The sequence below is a fragment of the Atractosteus spatula genome, chromosome 7 (genome assembly GCF_055471065.1).
Source record: "Atractosteus spatula isolate fAtrSpa1 chromosome 7, fAtrSpa1.hap1, whole genome shotgun sequence".
Taxonomy (NCBI): domain Eukaryota; kingdom Metazoa; phylum Chordata; class Actinopteri; order Semionotiformes; family Lepisosteidae; genus Atractosteus; species Atractosteus spatula.
The window spans coordinates 37457686-37471872 of record NC_142712.1 but is presented as its reverse complement, the minus strand read 5'-3'; the positions used below and the strand labels follow the sequence as shown (position 1 = coordinate 37471872).

General features: G+C 40.9%; 1 protein-coding gene across 2 annotated transcripts in view; it reads right to left on the bottom strand.

Moving 5' to 3' along the window:
- Nucleotides 1–14187, bottom strand: part of magi3a (membrane associated guanylate kinase, WW and PDZ domain containing 3a) — a 155985-nt gene that overhangs the window by 42286 nt on the left and 99512 nt on the right. For both annotated transcript variants that reach the window (XM_088921281.1, XM_088921282.1), the window contains exons 3-4: nt 10730–10849; nt 1393–1596 (exon numbers count right to left, since the gene is read on the bottom strand). In XM_088921281.1, coding sequence (XP_088777407.1) covers nt 1393–1596; nt 10730–10849 — 324 coding nt within the window. The remainder of the gene's footprint in view (nt 1–1392; nt 1597–10729; nt 10850–14187) is intronic.

Genomic DNA, 14187 nt, shown 5'->3' with positions numbered 1-14187 from the left:
CAATTCTCAGATACTGATCTCCTGGCAGAAAGTGCCATCATTTCTGTACCCTACGCACCTCACATATGAAAATAAACTACAAATGGCCTACATGTGGTTTAACTTTCCCTTAAGGAGCCAAAACTCCTCATACATATGGTCGGCCTTTCTTCCTACCAGCATTTCACAAATGCAGTATGTACACAGCCCAGAGCAAATACCGCTCTTACAGGTTATTCATTTTTCTTTGACTAGGAAGGCTGATAATATTTGGTTTACTCCCAGCTGATATCTGGACAAACAACACCAAAAGCATTGAATGTGAATGGGTGGATGTTTTAACCACTATTTAATGCAGGTTTTGTGTGTGAGCTGCCCTTTGGTCTGGTGGCTGGGAAGAAACAGTTTACTCAGGTTTAAAGATGGCTGCTGTCCAGAGCATGATTTGCATTGCCCAGCAGCAAAGGAGCCTGTTGTGTGTGGCGTCTCCAGGCTATGACTCTGACTCCGAGAAGGCATTTCAAGCTCCAAACCAAACATCAAGCTCATCAGGGCTGGCCTTATAAACAGGAAGGGCTCTCAGCAAGACCACATCCATTACAAAAAGTTCATATGAGGGTAGTGGTAAGCGCTGCGAGTCTAACTGCAGATGCAGATTAACACATGAAATATTTTCAATCAGGATTCTGGAATAGCTGTTTTGTATTTGTCAAATCTGTGGTTTCGGCATTGCCACACTTTTTTTTCTGCCAGGTTATTCAAGTTGAAGAGGGATATTTCAATATGGAAAATCTGGCTTTATCAGAAATTTGATATTGTAGCAGTGGTGCTTAAGAATCTGGCTTTGCATTTTCCTGGTTCCCTCATAATCCCCCTCTTTCTTTACAGCATGGGGCAGTAAAAGATCAGTTGTGTCGAGGAACCCCAATGCTTCCTCTTCTACCAAGACAACTGAAAAGTCAGAGAGAAGAGGTAGGAAACAGGTCATACTGTAGGTTATCGATTGGTACAGTACAGTCAGCAGTTACAGTCAACAACAAGTGAAGGAAATGCGTCTTATTTTACTAAGACGACCAGCTGTCTTACTTCTGTCATGTTTCTTTCACGTCATGTAAGCTGTCTTTCTGGGACTCAAAGAAAATCTATGTGGAAAATTACCATTCAAAATGTAATGTTTGCGTGCTTTTCGATATGTAAAAGCACCTCAGACATTTGTATTAAATGTCAAAGCTATACAAGTGTAACATTCAGACAACACCGCCACGCTATCAAAACACTTATTGTTGGGGTCCTATGATTGGCTTTTGAGTTGTATCTTGGGGTGCAGAGCACCTTTGACAAAAATGCTAGGAAGAAACGGAAACGATTGGCGATGAATGAAAGCTCAGAGATGAAGAGAGACTACAAGCTGACCTGTCAGCCCATTGACCATTGGCCTCTCCTCCTCCTCCTCTTCCTCGGGGGCTGCGCTGTCCTTCCGCTCCATCTTGCTGACAGAGGTGGTGCGCTTGCGCTGGGCCTCGGTGTCGAACTCCTCATCGAACAGAACCTGGTCCACCAGGTCAGGCTGCACCGGGCTGGGTTCTGCGGGGGGCTTGGGAGTGCCGTAGTAGTTGCCTGAAACCACACACAGCAAGTAATCAACGTGACTTACGTGTTTCTTTGTAGTGCTGAAAATAACACATGACCAAATGTACGAAATATACAGGATTATGAACAGGAAGAGGAAACAAAATGCTAGTAGAATCCTACCTATCCTTGAACCATTTTTAATGACATGGTTCCACATGGCGTTACACCCTCCCCTTCTGCAATCTTCCTTTTTCATGTTTCAGAGAGATGAGAGAGCGTGCACTTTTACTGAACTCTGCTAAACTTGGAACTTACATGTTATGAGATGTCAGACTCTTCCACTGACAACGGTCAGATGGAAAACAAATTCTCTGCAGTACCTTCTGTATGATACAATGATATGTTTGCTATTCTTACAGATTATAGTTTCCCAAATCATATGATCATTACAACTGTAAACTAAGAGTGTAAATACAAATCTGTTTTATTTTAATGAGAGCGTGAGAACTGGCTGCTAGAAACAAATTGATCCAAGTATGACATGCATCTGTTTCTTTTAGGATTCCAAGGAAACTGTTTTACAGAAAATACTATTTTTGCATGAAATCAGCAGACACATGGATCCATTGTGTGATACACACAGTAGAACAGGCCCTCATACCGACATCCTTGGCTCAGAATGTTTCACAACAGCAAAGAGCTCATGGCTGCGTTTGAAAACCACTTCACACCACAGTCCATTTATCACACTGCTTGGAAATAGCATCCACCATTAACACTGTGAAATACGGAGAAAGGGACACATAAGTAAGCTCTGTAAGTCAAATCTCTGGGAAAATGAACATGTCTTAATGTAAACATTTCTTTTGGAATCAATTTAACCTATACCATCAGAGTACAATTTTAAAACAAGTTTCAGAAGCCCACTATTACATATTCACTATTAAATTCTGCATATCAAAATCTGCCATAGCCTACTACACACACCTTGAGCTAATGGCCTGAAACTGATATACACTTCCAGTATAAGTCACATTTGACTCTAGTGGGACTCAAAGCCACAACTTGTGAATCACTCCTAATGTCTGTCATTTTGGAAGCTGTGTTAGTCTTATTGTTTCAAGGTGTTTCACATACAGAAATTAGAAAACAATGACAGCCATATTTCTATTTTCACTCATGACTATTAACATAACCTGATCAACAAATTACAATTATCATAGCATTTCCTCTTTGTCTTCCTTTAAATGGCCAACCTGAAAGATTGACAGTATGTGTCACTTTAATAACCTCATTGCCATGTTTTCTTATCTGGGAGACCACAGTGTTAGCATTGTGATGAATGTTGCCTTCAGCTTGCTGTCTTTCAACAGGAATATCACCAACCTAAATAAAGGAAATTGTTGTCTAATTTAGTGTATTAAAATGTCAGAGATTTAGTTTACATTAAATCTCATAAAAGGGATGGGTCTGAATTTAATTTATTCATACATGAAACCCTTAATTAAAATTAATTATACCCTTGATTAAACCCCCTAATTTATGTATACAAAACAGATTCCACCAGGGAATTTCTCTTTTTAATTTAATTCATAACTAGTGAACCTTCAACTCTATCAAATTAACACACTAGGGGTAGCAACGTATTTGAATATCACAAAGCTATTCACTGTAAAGAACAAATTGCACCGTGAGTCAAGCAGCAATACTGACAAGATGAATCCAGGGCAAATTCTTATTCGGTATAACACCCTTCAAAAATAAATTGCTACAGGGCACTTTCAATAAAAATAATGAGCAAATTCCAGGTCTTGGAATGGTAGGTTGTACAGTATGAGTGAAAACTGAATTAAGAAGTCCAAATACTAAGGCAAAATAAAGGGGAAATGCATGAAACATTAATAGTAAAAAAATATTTCACCTCTCCTAGTGTCACTGCTAAACAAAGCAAGCCAAGAAGGGAATCAGTCTTAAGAAAGTGGCTTTCATTGAGATTTCAACATTCAGTAATATTAAACCATACGGATGCTTGGCAGCAGTCCCCTGTAGCACATCTGAATCAGTGTTTTGTGTGTCAGCCTTCAGTGTTACTGAAATAAAGTCTGGGAAATAACTATCTTCCAGGCACTGGCTACACTCCCAACTTTGCGTCTGATCTGCAATACTGGGTTAATAAATCTGTGTTGATTTCACTAGCAGTGAAAGAAATTGTTGAATGAGCTGGGTTTGCAAGGCCTTCCTCCAATCTTAATGTGCAATTCAGAGTGTCAGAGCCTGACATGCAGACAAGCATTTGCATTTCTCAGAGATGACTTTATTATAAAAGGGTTCAGTGATCAAGATGAAAGGTAAGACCAGCTCTGTAATCTGTGCCTGACTCTAAGCCACGGGAGACATTTATCAACATGTCGCTTTGGTATGATTAATTGCTCATAAACACAGAGCCTGAAGCTGCAGATGAATGTACATTAGAAAACATAGGAGGTGGGGGGACCGAAGAATTCAAAAAAGATTTGTAACACGCTTTGTCATGGTTCATCTTTCACTGCAGTCTGTGAAATGTGTCAAGAGGAGAGGTGATTGCTGTTATTAGTTATTGCATCCACCCATTTTCAGCAGCTGCTTTATCCTTAGAGGCTCGAGGAGGGCCATAGCCTAATCCAGCAGGCAGCAGATGCAAGGCCGCGCTACACCCCAGACAGGAAGCAGGTCTGTTGCGTGGCAATACAGGAATACCAGTTTACCTGGACAGCACGTCTTTGAACTGCTGGGAGAAACTAGATCACTTTGGGGGGAGGGGAAGGGGGCCCCAGTTCTGCCTTTAAGTCTCTCAGACATTTCCAATCACTACCGTGCTAGACTACTCACACAACCATGTCTCCACTCAGGGGGGGAGGGGATTCAATCTCTGCATCGGGCCTATTCACGTCTGATTCTGCAGAGAGGAGAAGTGCTCATTAAGCACACAGCAACCCTGTGCACAAACAGGCCCCTGCAGACACTGACCTGGCACTCCTGAGGGCAGTCTGTCTCAGCTTTTGCACTTCAAATGAAGCAGCCTCCTGTTCCCCACAGTCCTGGCAGCACGAAGCATTCGTCAGAACGCTCACTGGAGCTGCACAGACTCTTGCCAGGCTTTTTTTTTTCCTGGCAATGTGACATTTCTATACCATTGTGAAAACATTTTTTTTTTGGCTAGTGCATCTTTCTTGAAAAGGTCTCTGTCTGCTAAATTAATATGGTCCTGGGGAGGCTGTTTAAATGCTTGCTGACGATAAACTGTAGAGCTGGCAGCTCTTCAAAAATAGAAAAAAAAATACGCATGCAGCCAAAAGAGAACATTGCTAATACCCAGGTAACGTCCCTATCTGCCTCTGAAGCACAGAAACTAAAATCAATATTGGATAGAGTGGTAGGAGTCTGTCTGGTCCATAATCAAATGGCACAGGGTCAAGTGAGCTTTTTGAAGAAGCAGAACTAGGACTCACACACAGGAGAATAGCTGACACATTCCGTGTCCTGATCTATCCACCGATTATACGCTCCTCTGTGCTGTATCAGACTAAAAAAAGGACAGTTATATTAAGAAAAAGTGTGATTGAGAAAAACTGTGGAACTGACATGAACTAACTTGGAAGTCAGTAAAAGAGAAAATCATACATAATATGCCATCTGTTGTGAAAAGGGAAATAAGAACAAAAAAGGAAGCTAGAAAATGTGCAATTGATGAAAAGAAATGCTTTTATTCTGTCTTTTAGTAGGAAAAAGATTAAGGAGTAGGTAAAATGCATTAACAATTTTAGGAGCAAAAGAGTACATTGAAAAGGACATTGCAAATGTGCTCAATAACTACTTCATTGATGTCTACACTAATGAACGTGCCACTGTTACACCCACTGCTACAAAAAGAGGAATGTACTGAATGAGGTAACTTAACATGCATATTGTGTAAAATTCTAAACGCTACTATTAGGGCAAACTAAAGTCCAATTTGTACAGAAATGCTGTTACTGAGGATGATCTGGATGGGTTTTAACTTGCTTAACAAAAACAGCTGTTGAAAAACACTGAAAAAAGCACAAATACTTTTAGTGCTTCAGCTACTACTCAACTATATTCCTGACGAGAAGCTTATTCTTCAAGTTAAAGCTGCTGGAATTAATGGTGCAACATGCAGATGCATTCAAAACAGAGAGGCTAATAGCATGAAGGGAAGCATCTCCATTAGGCAATATGTGTAGTGGTGTCCTAAAAACCTGCATGCTGGTATAGCTGCTCTTTTTCATATATACATACAGTATATGGCTCTGGAGTGGCCAACAATCATAGGTACTGTACTGTAAGTCAAAATACAGTGGCGAGAACCAATTTGTGAATCCTTTGGAATTATCTGTACTCCTGCAGTAATTGCTCCTAAAATGTCAGCTGATTTTCATTTCTGTCATAATAATAAACACAATCTGATTAAACAAATAACACACAATTGTACTTTTTCGTTCCTATAATGAATATATTGCTTGAACATTTAATTGCCAATGGAAAAAGAAAGTATGTGAACCTTTAGATTTAGTAACCTCGTTTAGCAGCAATGACCTCAACCAAATGACTCCTGGAGATGCTAATGAGTCCTGCACATTGGGTTGGAGCTATTTTGTCCCATTCCTCTTTACAGAACTGTTTCGATTCATTTTTTAAATTTTTTTCATTGATGATATTTCTTCTCTCTTTATTGATCAGCGGGCCAGAAATGAGGAGGAACTCTCTGTCACAATCAAGGGCACTGGTCTGCTGAGACTCAGTGTAATCACAAACGTGGAACAGGTCTTATTGAGTAAAAATCAAGATCCCAGAACCTGCCAGGCATGAAAACAGGTGCAATCTCTAAAAAGCATTTTGGGATGTCTTGCATGAATGGCTTGCTTCAGGTCATACCACAGCATTTCAACTGAAGTAAAGATGGGATTCTGACTAGGCAACTCCAAAATGCAAAACTTCCTTTGTTCCAGCTATTCTATTGGAAAGAGTGGTAGGAGTCCGTCTGGTCCATAATCTCCTGTGTTTAGGATCACTGTCCTGCTGTATGACCCAACTTCTATTGAGCTTCAGAGCATGGATGGATACCTTGACATCCTGCAGGAGAATTTGCTGATACAATTTGGAATTAATTGTTCCCTAAACGATTGCAAGCTGGACAGGCCCTGAGGCAGAGCAAAGCAGCCCCTGCTTCCTCCACCATGCTTCACAGTGAGATGAAGTTTTTTTTCCTCCAAACAAAAGTTGCGCATTTATGCCGAAAAGTTCCACTTCCTTCTCATCGGTCCATGGAACATTGTTCCAGTACCGCTGTGGAAAATCCAGGTGGTCCTTGGCAAACTTGAGATAGGCAGCAATGTGTTTTTTTTTGGAGAGCAGTAGTTTCCTCTGTGGTATTCCCCCATGCACACCACTCTTGTTCAGTGTTTTTCTTATTGTGGACTCATGAACTCAGACATTAACCAGTGCCAGTGCAAGAGACCCTACAGTAGGGTTCTTTGTCACCTCCTTGACCACTGGACGGCTCACTTGTCTTTATTGGATGACCACGCCTAGGGAGAGTAGCAATGGTACTGAATCCCTTCTATACACTATCTGCCCGACTGGTGATTGATAAGAGGCCTTTCCAGCCTTATGAACATCAACAACTCTTCTTCTGAGCTCCTCTGAAATCTCTTTTTATCTGAGCATGTTTGACTTCGACAAATCTGTGTTGTGAAGAGTAGATTCTGTTGGTAACCAAACATTGTGGGGGGGGGGGGGGGTTTATAAGGGAGTCCATCAAACTTCCATCTGAATGTCATCTCATTGATTGGAACGTCTGACACCAATTACCCCCTTTAATAGAGTTCAGGATCCTAGAGATTCACATTCTGTTTCCAGCATAGACTGTGAATTATAAACAATGTGTTCAATATAGACAAGAAGAAAGAACAATTGTTGGTGTTTTGTTAAGTCAGGTTGTGTGTGTTTATTGTTATGACTGATATGAAGATCAGATCACATTTTAGGAGCAATTAATGCAGGAATACAGATGATTCAAAAGGGTTCACAAACATTTTCTCAGCTGTAGGAATGTTTGGATAGGCTTTAGAAGGGAAAAGACAGATGGGAAGTGAAATCAAATGGTGTTAGTAAATGTAAAGTTTTCTATATAGATTAGAATGGACATGCTTACACCAAAAGAGGTGTAAAATTAGAAATTTCACACTGTGAAAAAGGCCTAGAGGTTGCATTATATTTATCACTCTTGGGACCTGTGCAACGCAAGAAAACAATAAAAAGGAAAACAAGGCAATGTCAAGGGAGAGTATGTTGAAAATGTGCAATGCATTAGTTAAAGCATATCTCCAGTGTATAAAGTACTGCTTACCTCTTCAAAAGAGGGATTGGGAAACACTGGAGAAAGTCCAGAGAAAATGAACAAAACGTATTTCAGGGCTTAAGGGAATGAGTTATGAAAACTGGCCAGAGGAAAATGATCTCTTCTGTCTTTGTGCGAGGGGATCTTACTGGGGTCTTTAAACACTGAAAGCAAATATGTATGGTAGATCCCTACAGAGGTTCCAAGTTATAAATCAATGAGCAGAACAAAGGGGACGTTACTGGGAAACTGTTTACCACATAGTGAAGGCAGAGAAGCTGGGAAGATTCACACCCAGGCCTGAGGTTGTGATGGATACAGCCAGAGCACAGGAAAATGTTGAGCACTGATGGACTGGGTGGCTTATTCATGTCTTACATTCTCATGACAGCCAGACTATAATGATATATGTGAAGGAGGTGTTCATTTTAATATGCCATGAATCTTGAATTTTGGAATCTTGAAACCATGAATTTTAATATGCATCTATTCAACTACTTTCTTAACACAGCCCGAAACAAATCTCCTAACAGTGCACATTTCTTTGTTGCAGTTTGTTGCAGACCCCCTGGACCCACCTCATTTTTTTAAGTTTGTTTACCACAGCACTGGGGCACTTGGATCGATTAGTCCAGGTTCAGTCCCCACATCAGCTTGGCAACAGAAACTTCTTTACCATTTTGTTAACTAATGCGGTCACTCTCAGTTCAGCTCCTGGCTGAGCCCGCTTTGTTTTGTTTTATTTTTCATAAATTCATGGCAGAGTTCTGGGTTCAGACTCCCCAAAAACAGGGGCAGGAACTTGTAGTGGAAATACAGAAAAATCTTCTTTTTTCCAGCAATCATCTTTGAGTTCCAGATTGCGGGCGTTTTCATTAAATACAAGTGTTTTCCACACTATTTTTGCCAGTGATTCAAGCAGTAACCCAGTGAAGGCCCCCAAACACAAAAAGATTTAAAATTAAGATTAACATAATGGGGATGTTAAAATGAGAACCCCACGATAATACAATTGTCCAGATTGTAAAATAATACCTGTGGTAGAAATATATGGCCAGTGTGCAGTTCACCCTTTATGAACACAGACCAAGCTACAGTATTAGATGCTTCTGTATGTGTGCCCCCTCTGTTTTATGCTAGGGGTTTTATTTTAGGCATCACAGGCTTTTTCTCTGTCAGGGCTGCTTACTTTAACACGGCAGTAGTGATGCCTGCCACAGACAGCTCACAATAACTCAGTCTCGATCAGTGGTTCCATCAGAAAGAGCCACTTGCCTTGCTCTGTAATTAAAGCAGTGTTTATAAAAGTCTCAGTTGTTTGGTTATCTGCTGCTTAGATTCAGCTCAAAGACATATTCCTCCGGCTGTTCCAATAAGCCATCACAACCCTGACCCTCCTTAAGTGTTTTTCAAGTAAAAGAAATGCGTGTATTTGAATTTATTCTCTCTTTATTGATCAGTAGGCCAGAAAGGAGGAGGCACTCTTCATCACAATCAAGGGCACTGGTCTGCTGAGACTCAGTGTAATCAAAAACGTGCACAGGTCTTATTGAGTAAAAATCAAGATCGCGGAACCTGCCAGGAAGATAACAGGTGCAATCTCTGAAAGGCACAAGGCCAAAATTGCAATTTAGACAACTACGAGCAAATGCATAAACATGCCTCCACTTGTGAAAACAATGTGATTTCGTTAGTGTCCCAATACAAGACCTTGATACCAACAATAAAGAGACTGGAGGTCCTTTGCTGCCCCAGCAAATAAGATTAGGGTTCCAAGGTTATCACCTGCTTAAATAAAGATGCACAAAACGTGAACTGTGGAACAGAATGCATAATTACATTACAGGTTCTTCAACCTGTACCAGTACCACTGATTGAGCCCAGTTGGAATATAAATCAGCAAACAATGGGGTACTCCAGGACCAGGACTGAAAATCGCTGATTCAAAGAAATTAAAGGGAAAGATATCTGAAATAAGGACCTTTGGAGGAGCTGGAGGGACTGGAAATCCATGATCTATACAATTCACTAATGAAGAAATCATAATGATGATCTTCATGTTGGTCTGGAGCAGAAGGGCTACACACTCACTTCTTAGGACAACATGTGGTCCCAGGGGACTCCTTTAATTGACACCTGTCCTCCGTCAAACTCGCTGAAACTGAGTGAGACACCTTGCCAAACTGATTTTCCCAACATCACTGTTTTAAGAGCACCTGGTGAATTTAGTAACATACTGTAACCAGATGTAGCACACAAACTGCCTGAAGGTCCCTGGGAATGACATCATTAATAACACAAAAGTTTAATTAAAGTCTGCCTTCTTGTTTGCATAGTCTCGGGTCATAATGAACAACGTGCCTTGCAGTAGAATGGAAAAGAAGGAAATTGCCTTTCTAAGCAAAATTACTCCTTGCGCCTGCCAGCTCCTACCTACACAGGAATCCGCAGGAATTAGTCAAGGTAACTGGCAGCCGCCTCATAAAAGCCAGTCACTGTGAAATCACTTTTTTGCCGAGATTGATTTTAACTCGGTTCCACTGATGGAGCTCTCTTCACAGAACAGTACAAGGACTTAAGTCAACTAAACCCAGCAGGATACCATTAACATTGTGCTAGCAACTTTTTTTCCCTACTGAAAGGACGGACAGCCGACAGCAGCGGTTGACAGATGCCAAGCCATCACGCAGCTCTTCTGAGGTGTATGAAGGGGACGAACAGCAGCGCAATCCTTCTGTCTGGCTCTCTCACTTTCCCCAGCCCCCAAACCATCCATCATACCATCGTAGGTGCCGCTCTCCAGGAGCAGTCCACTGTCTTCCAGGATACGAAACTCGCCGACGCTTATGAAGTTATAATCCACGCCAGGGACCTCCCCTTCCCGGGGCTGTCTTGTGGTGCCTGACAGGAAAAAAAAAAGATACAAACAAGGAATGAAACAAGCAGGAGAGGGAAAAAAACACCCAAAAAGGAAGGCCACTCTCGTCCCTGACTGCATGCCAACTCCTGCTGGCCATCACCAGGGAAAGAAAAAGCGCTGAAGTTTCTGCCCCGTCGAACACAATCCATTCCTTGTTGCCACAGATAGCATCACAGCCATTATTAGGCGTCCATTGTTCTTCTGCTCCAAGGTCTTTCTTTGTATAACATAAAAATACAGTTCAAACAATAACTGCTGATTGTTTGGGGTCGATTCCAGTTAACAGAGATTTCTGCAATTACCTTGTGATTGGTGAGCATTCAGAACAGCCAGTCATGGGTTACTGCTCAAGGTTATAATTTTTTTCCTTAATAACCAGCTGACCTGGGTTAATTCTTTTCTTCTGCAAACCAAAGTTTTATTTGGTCTTTTTCGCACACATTCTAGGTGACGATGTGCATCTTTACCCCCTCCCCCAACTATTTTAACAACTTCAGATTTAGAAATGGATATACTGTGTAGACAAAAGATGGGGCACCATTCATTAGAAGAAAATGTCACTCAATTTGTTTTCTCAATAGATGGCTGCAATTCTCCTTGCCCGGATGAATCTGTTTTCAATAAACTTGAAATAAAAAAAGATGTCACTGATGAATGAGAAAAGTTCAGATTAATGAACAGTTTTTAGTAACACTGTGCATAACACTGTTGCAAATAAATGGTGCTAATACTTTTGCCTGTGATTGTATGTGTTTAAGGACAACATGATAAAATGGTTTCATTCTGCCTCCCAAACACATGCTGGTTGATTGGAAGCTCTAAATTTTGCATGTGTGCCCAATGATCCTGAGATCCTGAGACTCTGGGTTGCCATGACTCTTATCGGGAATAAGTGGCTTTCTGATAATAAAACCTAATAGAGGTTTTGAATCTTGAAAATTCTGCCCGTCTCCTGTTCAGCAGTAATCCAGCCGCCTGCCCTGAGAGCCTTATCTGACTCGGAGAGGAAAGCGGAACTCAGTAAAGAGTATTTGTGATCCGTGACTCCTTGTAACCCATTGCTGTCCTTCTGCAAGCTTCAACTTCAGACTTTACATAATCCCTTCACAGATTTGCTGAGCTCTGCTCTATTTAAATGGCAGAATATAGCAAGGCATGGCCACAGAATAGGAAACCATATACTGTAGCTCTATTTTAAAAGCTTGGTATGAACCATGTGAAACAAAGTAAACAGCCCCGGTAACAACTAGTTGAACTGTAAATGACTGTAAATCTGCCATAGTCTGTGCTCAGGATTGAGGCTCATCAAACCAGAGTTTAACCCAGTTTCTGTACGATTAAGAGGACTTAAAGTGACTCACAGCAGGGTTACCTGGTACCCACCCAGTTGACTGGTGCCCAAGTATACAGTTTGGTAGAGCAATTATGTGAGCAATTAGTAAAGTGTGTTACTCACAAGTTACAACATCCATGATCGCAGGATCCACTATAGGAGTCAGCTAGGCATCAGGTATTCTAGGTACTAATAATTTGTATTAATTTTGTGGCTGATAATTTGCAATGTATGCAATATAATACGCATGCTGAATATAAAGACAAAGTCAGCATCTAGAGAACACAAGCAAGTTGTTTAGAAGGCACTTTATTTAGCCAAATTATCTGCTTTTAGGAATATTAGCCTTTAGGAATAATGCTTATCTGGCTGCTCGGTTTATACTGGAGAAAATCTTAGAATTTTGACTTTTAGCAGGTCCCTCACTTAATATCTCATTAGTCCAGGGGTCCACAATCCTGATCATGGAGGGCCAATGTATCAAAAGGTTCTCAGTCCAGCTAGGCTCTAAACAACCTGAATAATCTTAACTGGACCACTGACCAACTCTTTCAGTGTCGCCACTTTAAAGAATCATAGAAAATCTTCAGACATGCTGGAGCTCCAGGATCAGGACCTTGCATTAGGCAAACAGACTCTATAAATTGGCCAGTGAAACAAAAAAAATGCTTTGACCTACAGAGCCACTGGATACATTTTCAAAAAGAAGTAAAGCAGTATTGTTTCACACAGGAGTTATTAAAAACATCTTGATTCAGATCTTGTTTTTAGTGCATCCATGTTGGGATTGTTGTGTTTTGTTGTTTCTGAAGCAGACTGAACAAACTTCAGTATGTCCAGAATTTTTTTAGCCAGAATCCTGACCAGGTCTTGTGCAAGTGATCACATTCCTCCTATCCCATCCTACTCTACATGGCTTGACACCTCAATATCTGACCTAATTTCTTCCTACTCCCCACCTCACAACCTTCAGTGTCTAATTGTATCACTGTCTAATTCTGGTTTCCTGACTGTCCCTCCAGCCTATCTACATAATATGGGTGACAGGGCCTCCTCTCGCTGTACCCCAAAGCTCTGGAATTACCAAGAATTTCAGAGTCACCTCCCTGAGCTCTTTCCAATCAAGACTCAAAACATTCTTTAGAAGGGCGTTTATTTAATTGGTTCTGCATCTGCCCCCTATGGTTTCCTACTGTATCCAGACCTTTGATTCTGACATCGCATCTCATTGTGTGGTTTTTTCTTTCTGTAACTTGCACTTTGAGAAGCCATTTTTAGAGGCCCTATATAAACTAAAGTTTGCATCAGAGAAAACAAGAGTAACAGTTTTTTTCCCCTACTGTAAAAATCTAGAGCCACTGAACAGCAAATTGACTCTACAGGGCAATTACAAGGGAAAAGCAGTTTGGCTGGCTGAGTGTCAGGATCACATAAGCAGCACATTCATGGAAAAGGAAATATGGAACACCCACAGAGCACAAGATCACCATCCAACTGCACTGGAAGACGACAAGAGTGAGAACAGCTGAGCATGTTTGCAAAAGTCAAAGAGGTTACAGCTATCCTGTCTTTTCAACCTCCATTCAAGAAACAATGTGTACAATCTGAGAACAATGAGGTCATTTGTGTCTGAAGTGAGCAAAGAGTGCAAGATGTTAAAAAAAACTCAACTAGAACCACCTGTCCCCTTCAGCCTAAGGCCAAAAACAAATTCTTAGCTTTAAGCCACCCACTGATCACAAACTGTAAACCCAGTGTTTGAGAATGCTTTTTTTGTGTGCTGGAGGCTTCTCTTCTTTCTACCAAAACAAATCTGCTATCAGGCAAAGGGCTTGCACTTCACATTTGTAGAGTGAGTCCACATTTTGATTTGGTGCAAACCCAAGCCAAACAAAAAAGTACTAAACATCAAACGAAACCAATCACTATTTATGCAAATATACTTTAGAGAAATAAAGTACCCACTTATGGATTTTGAATACTGAT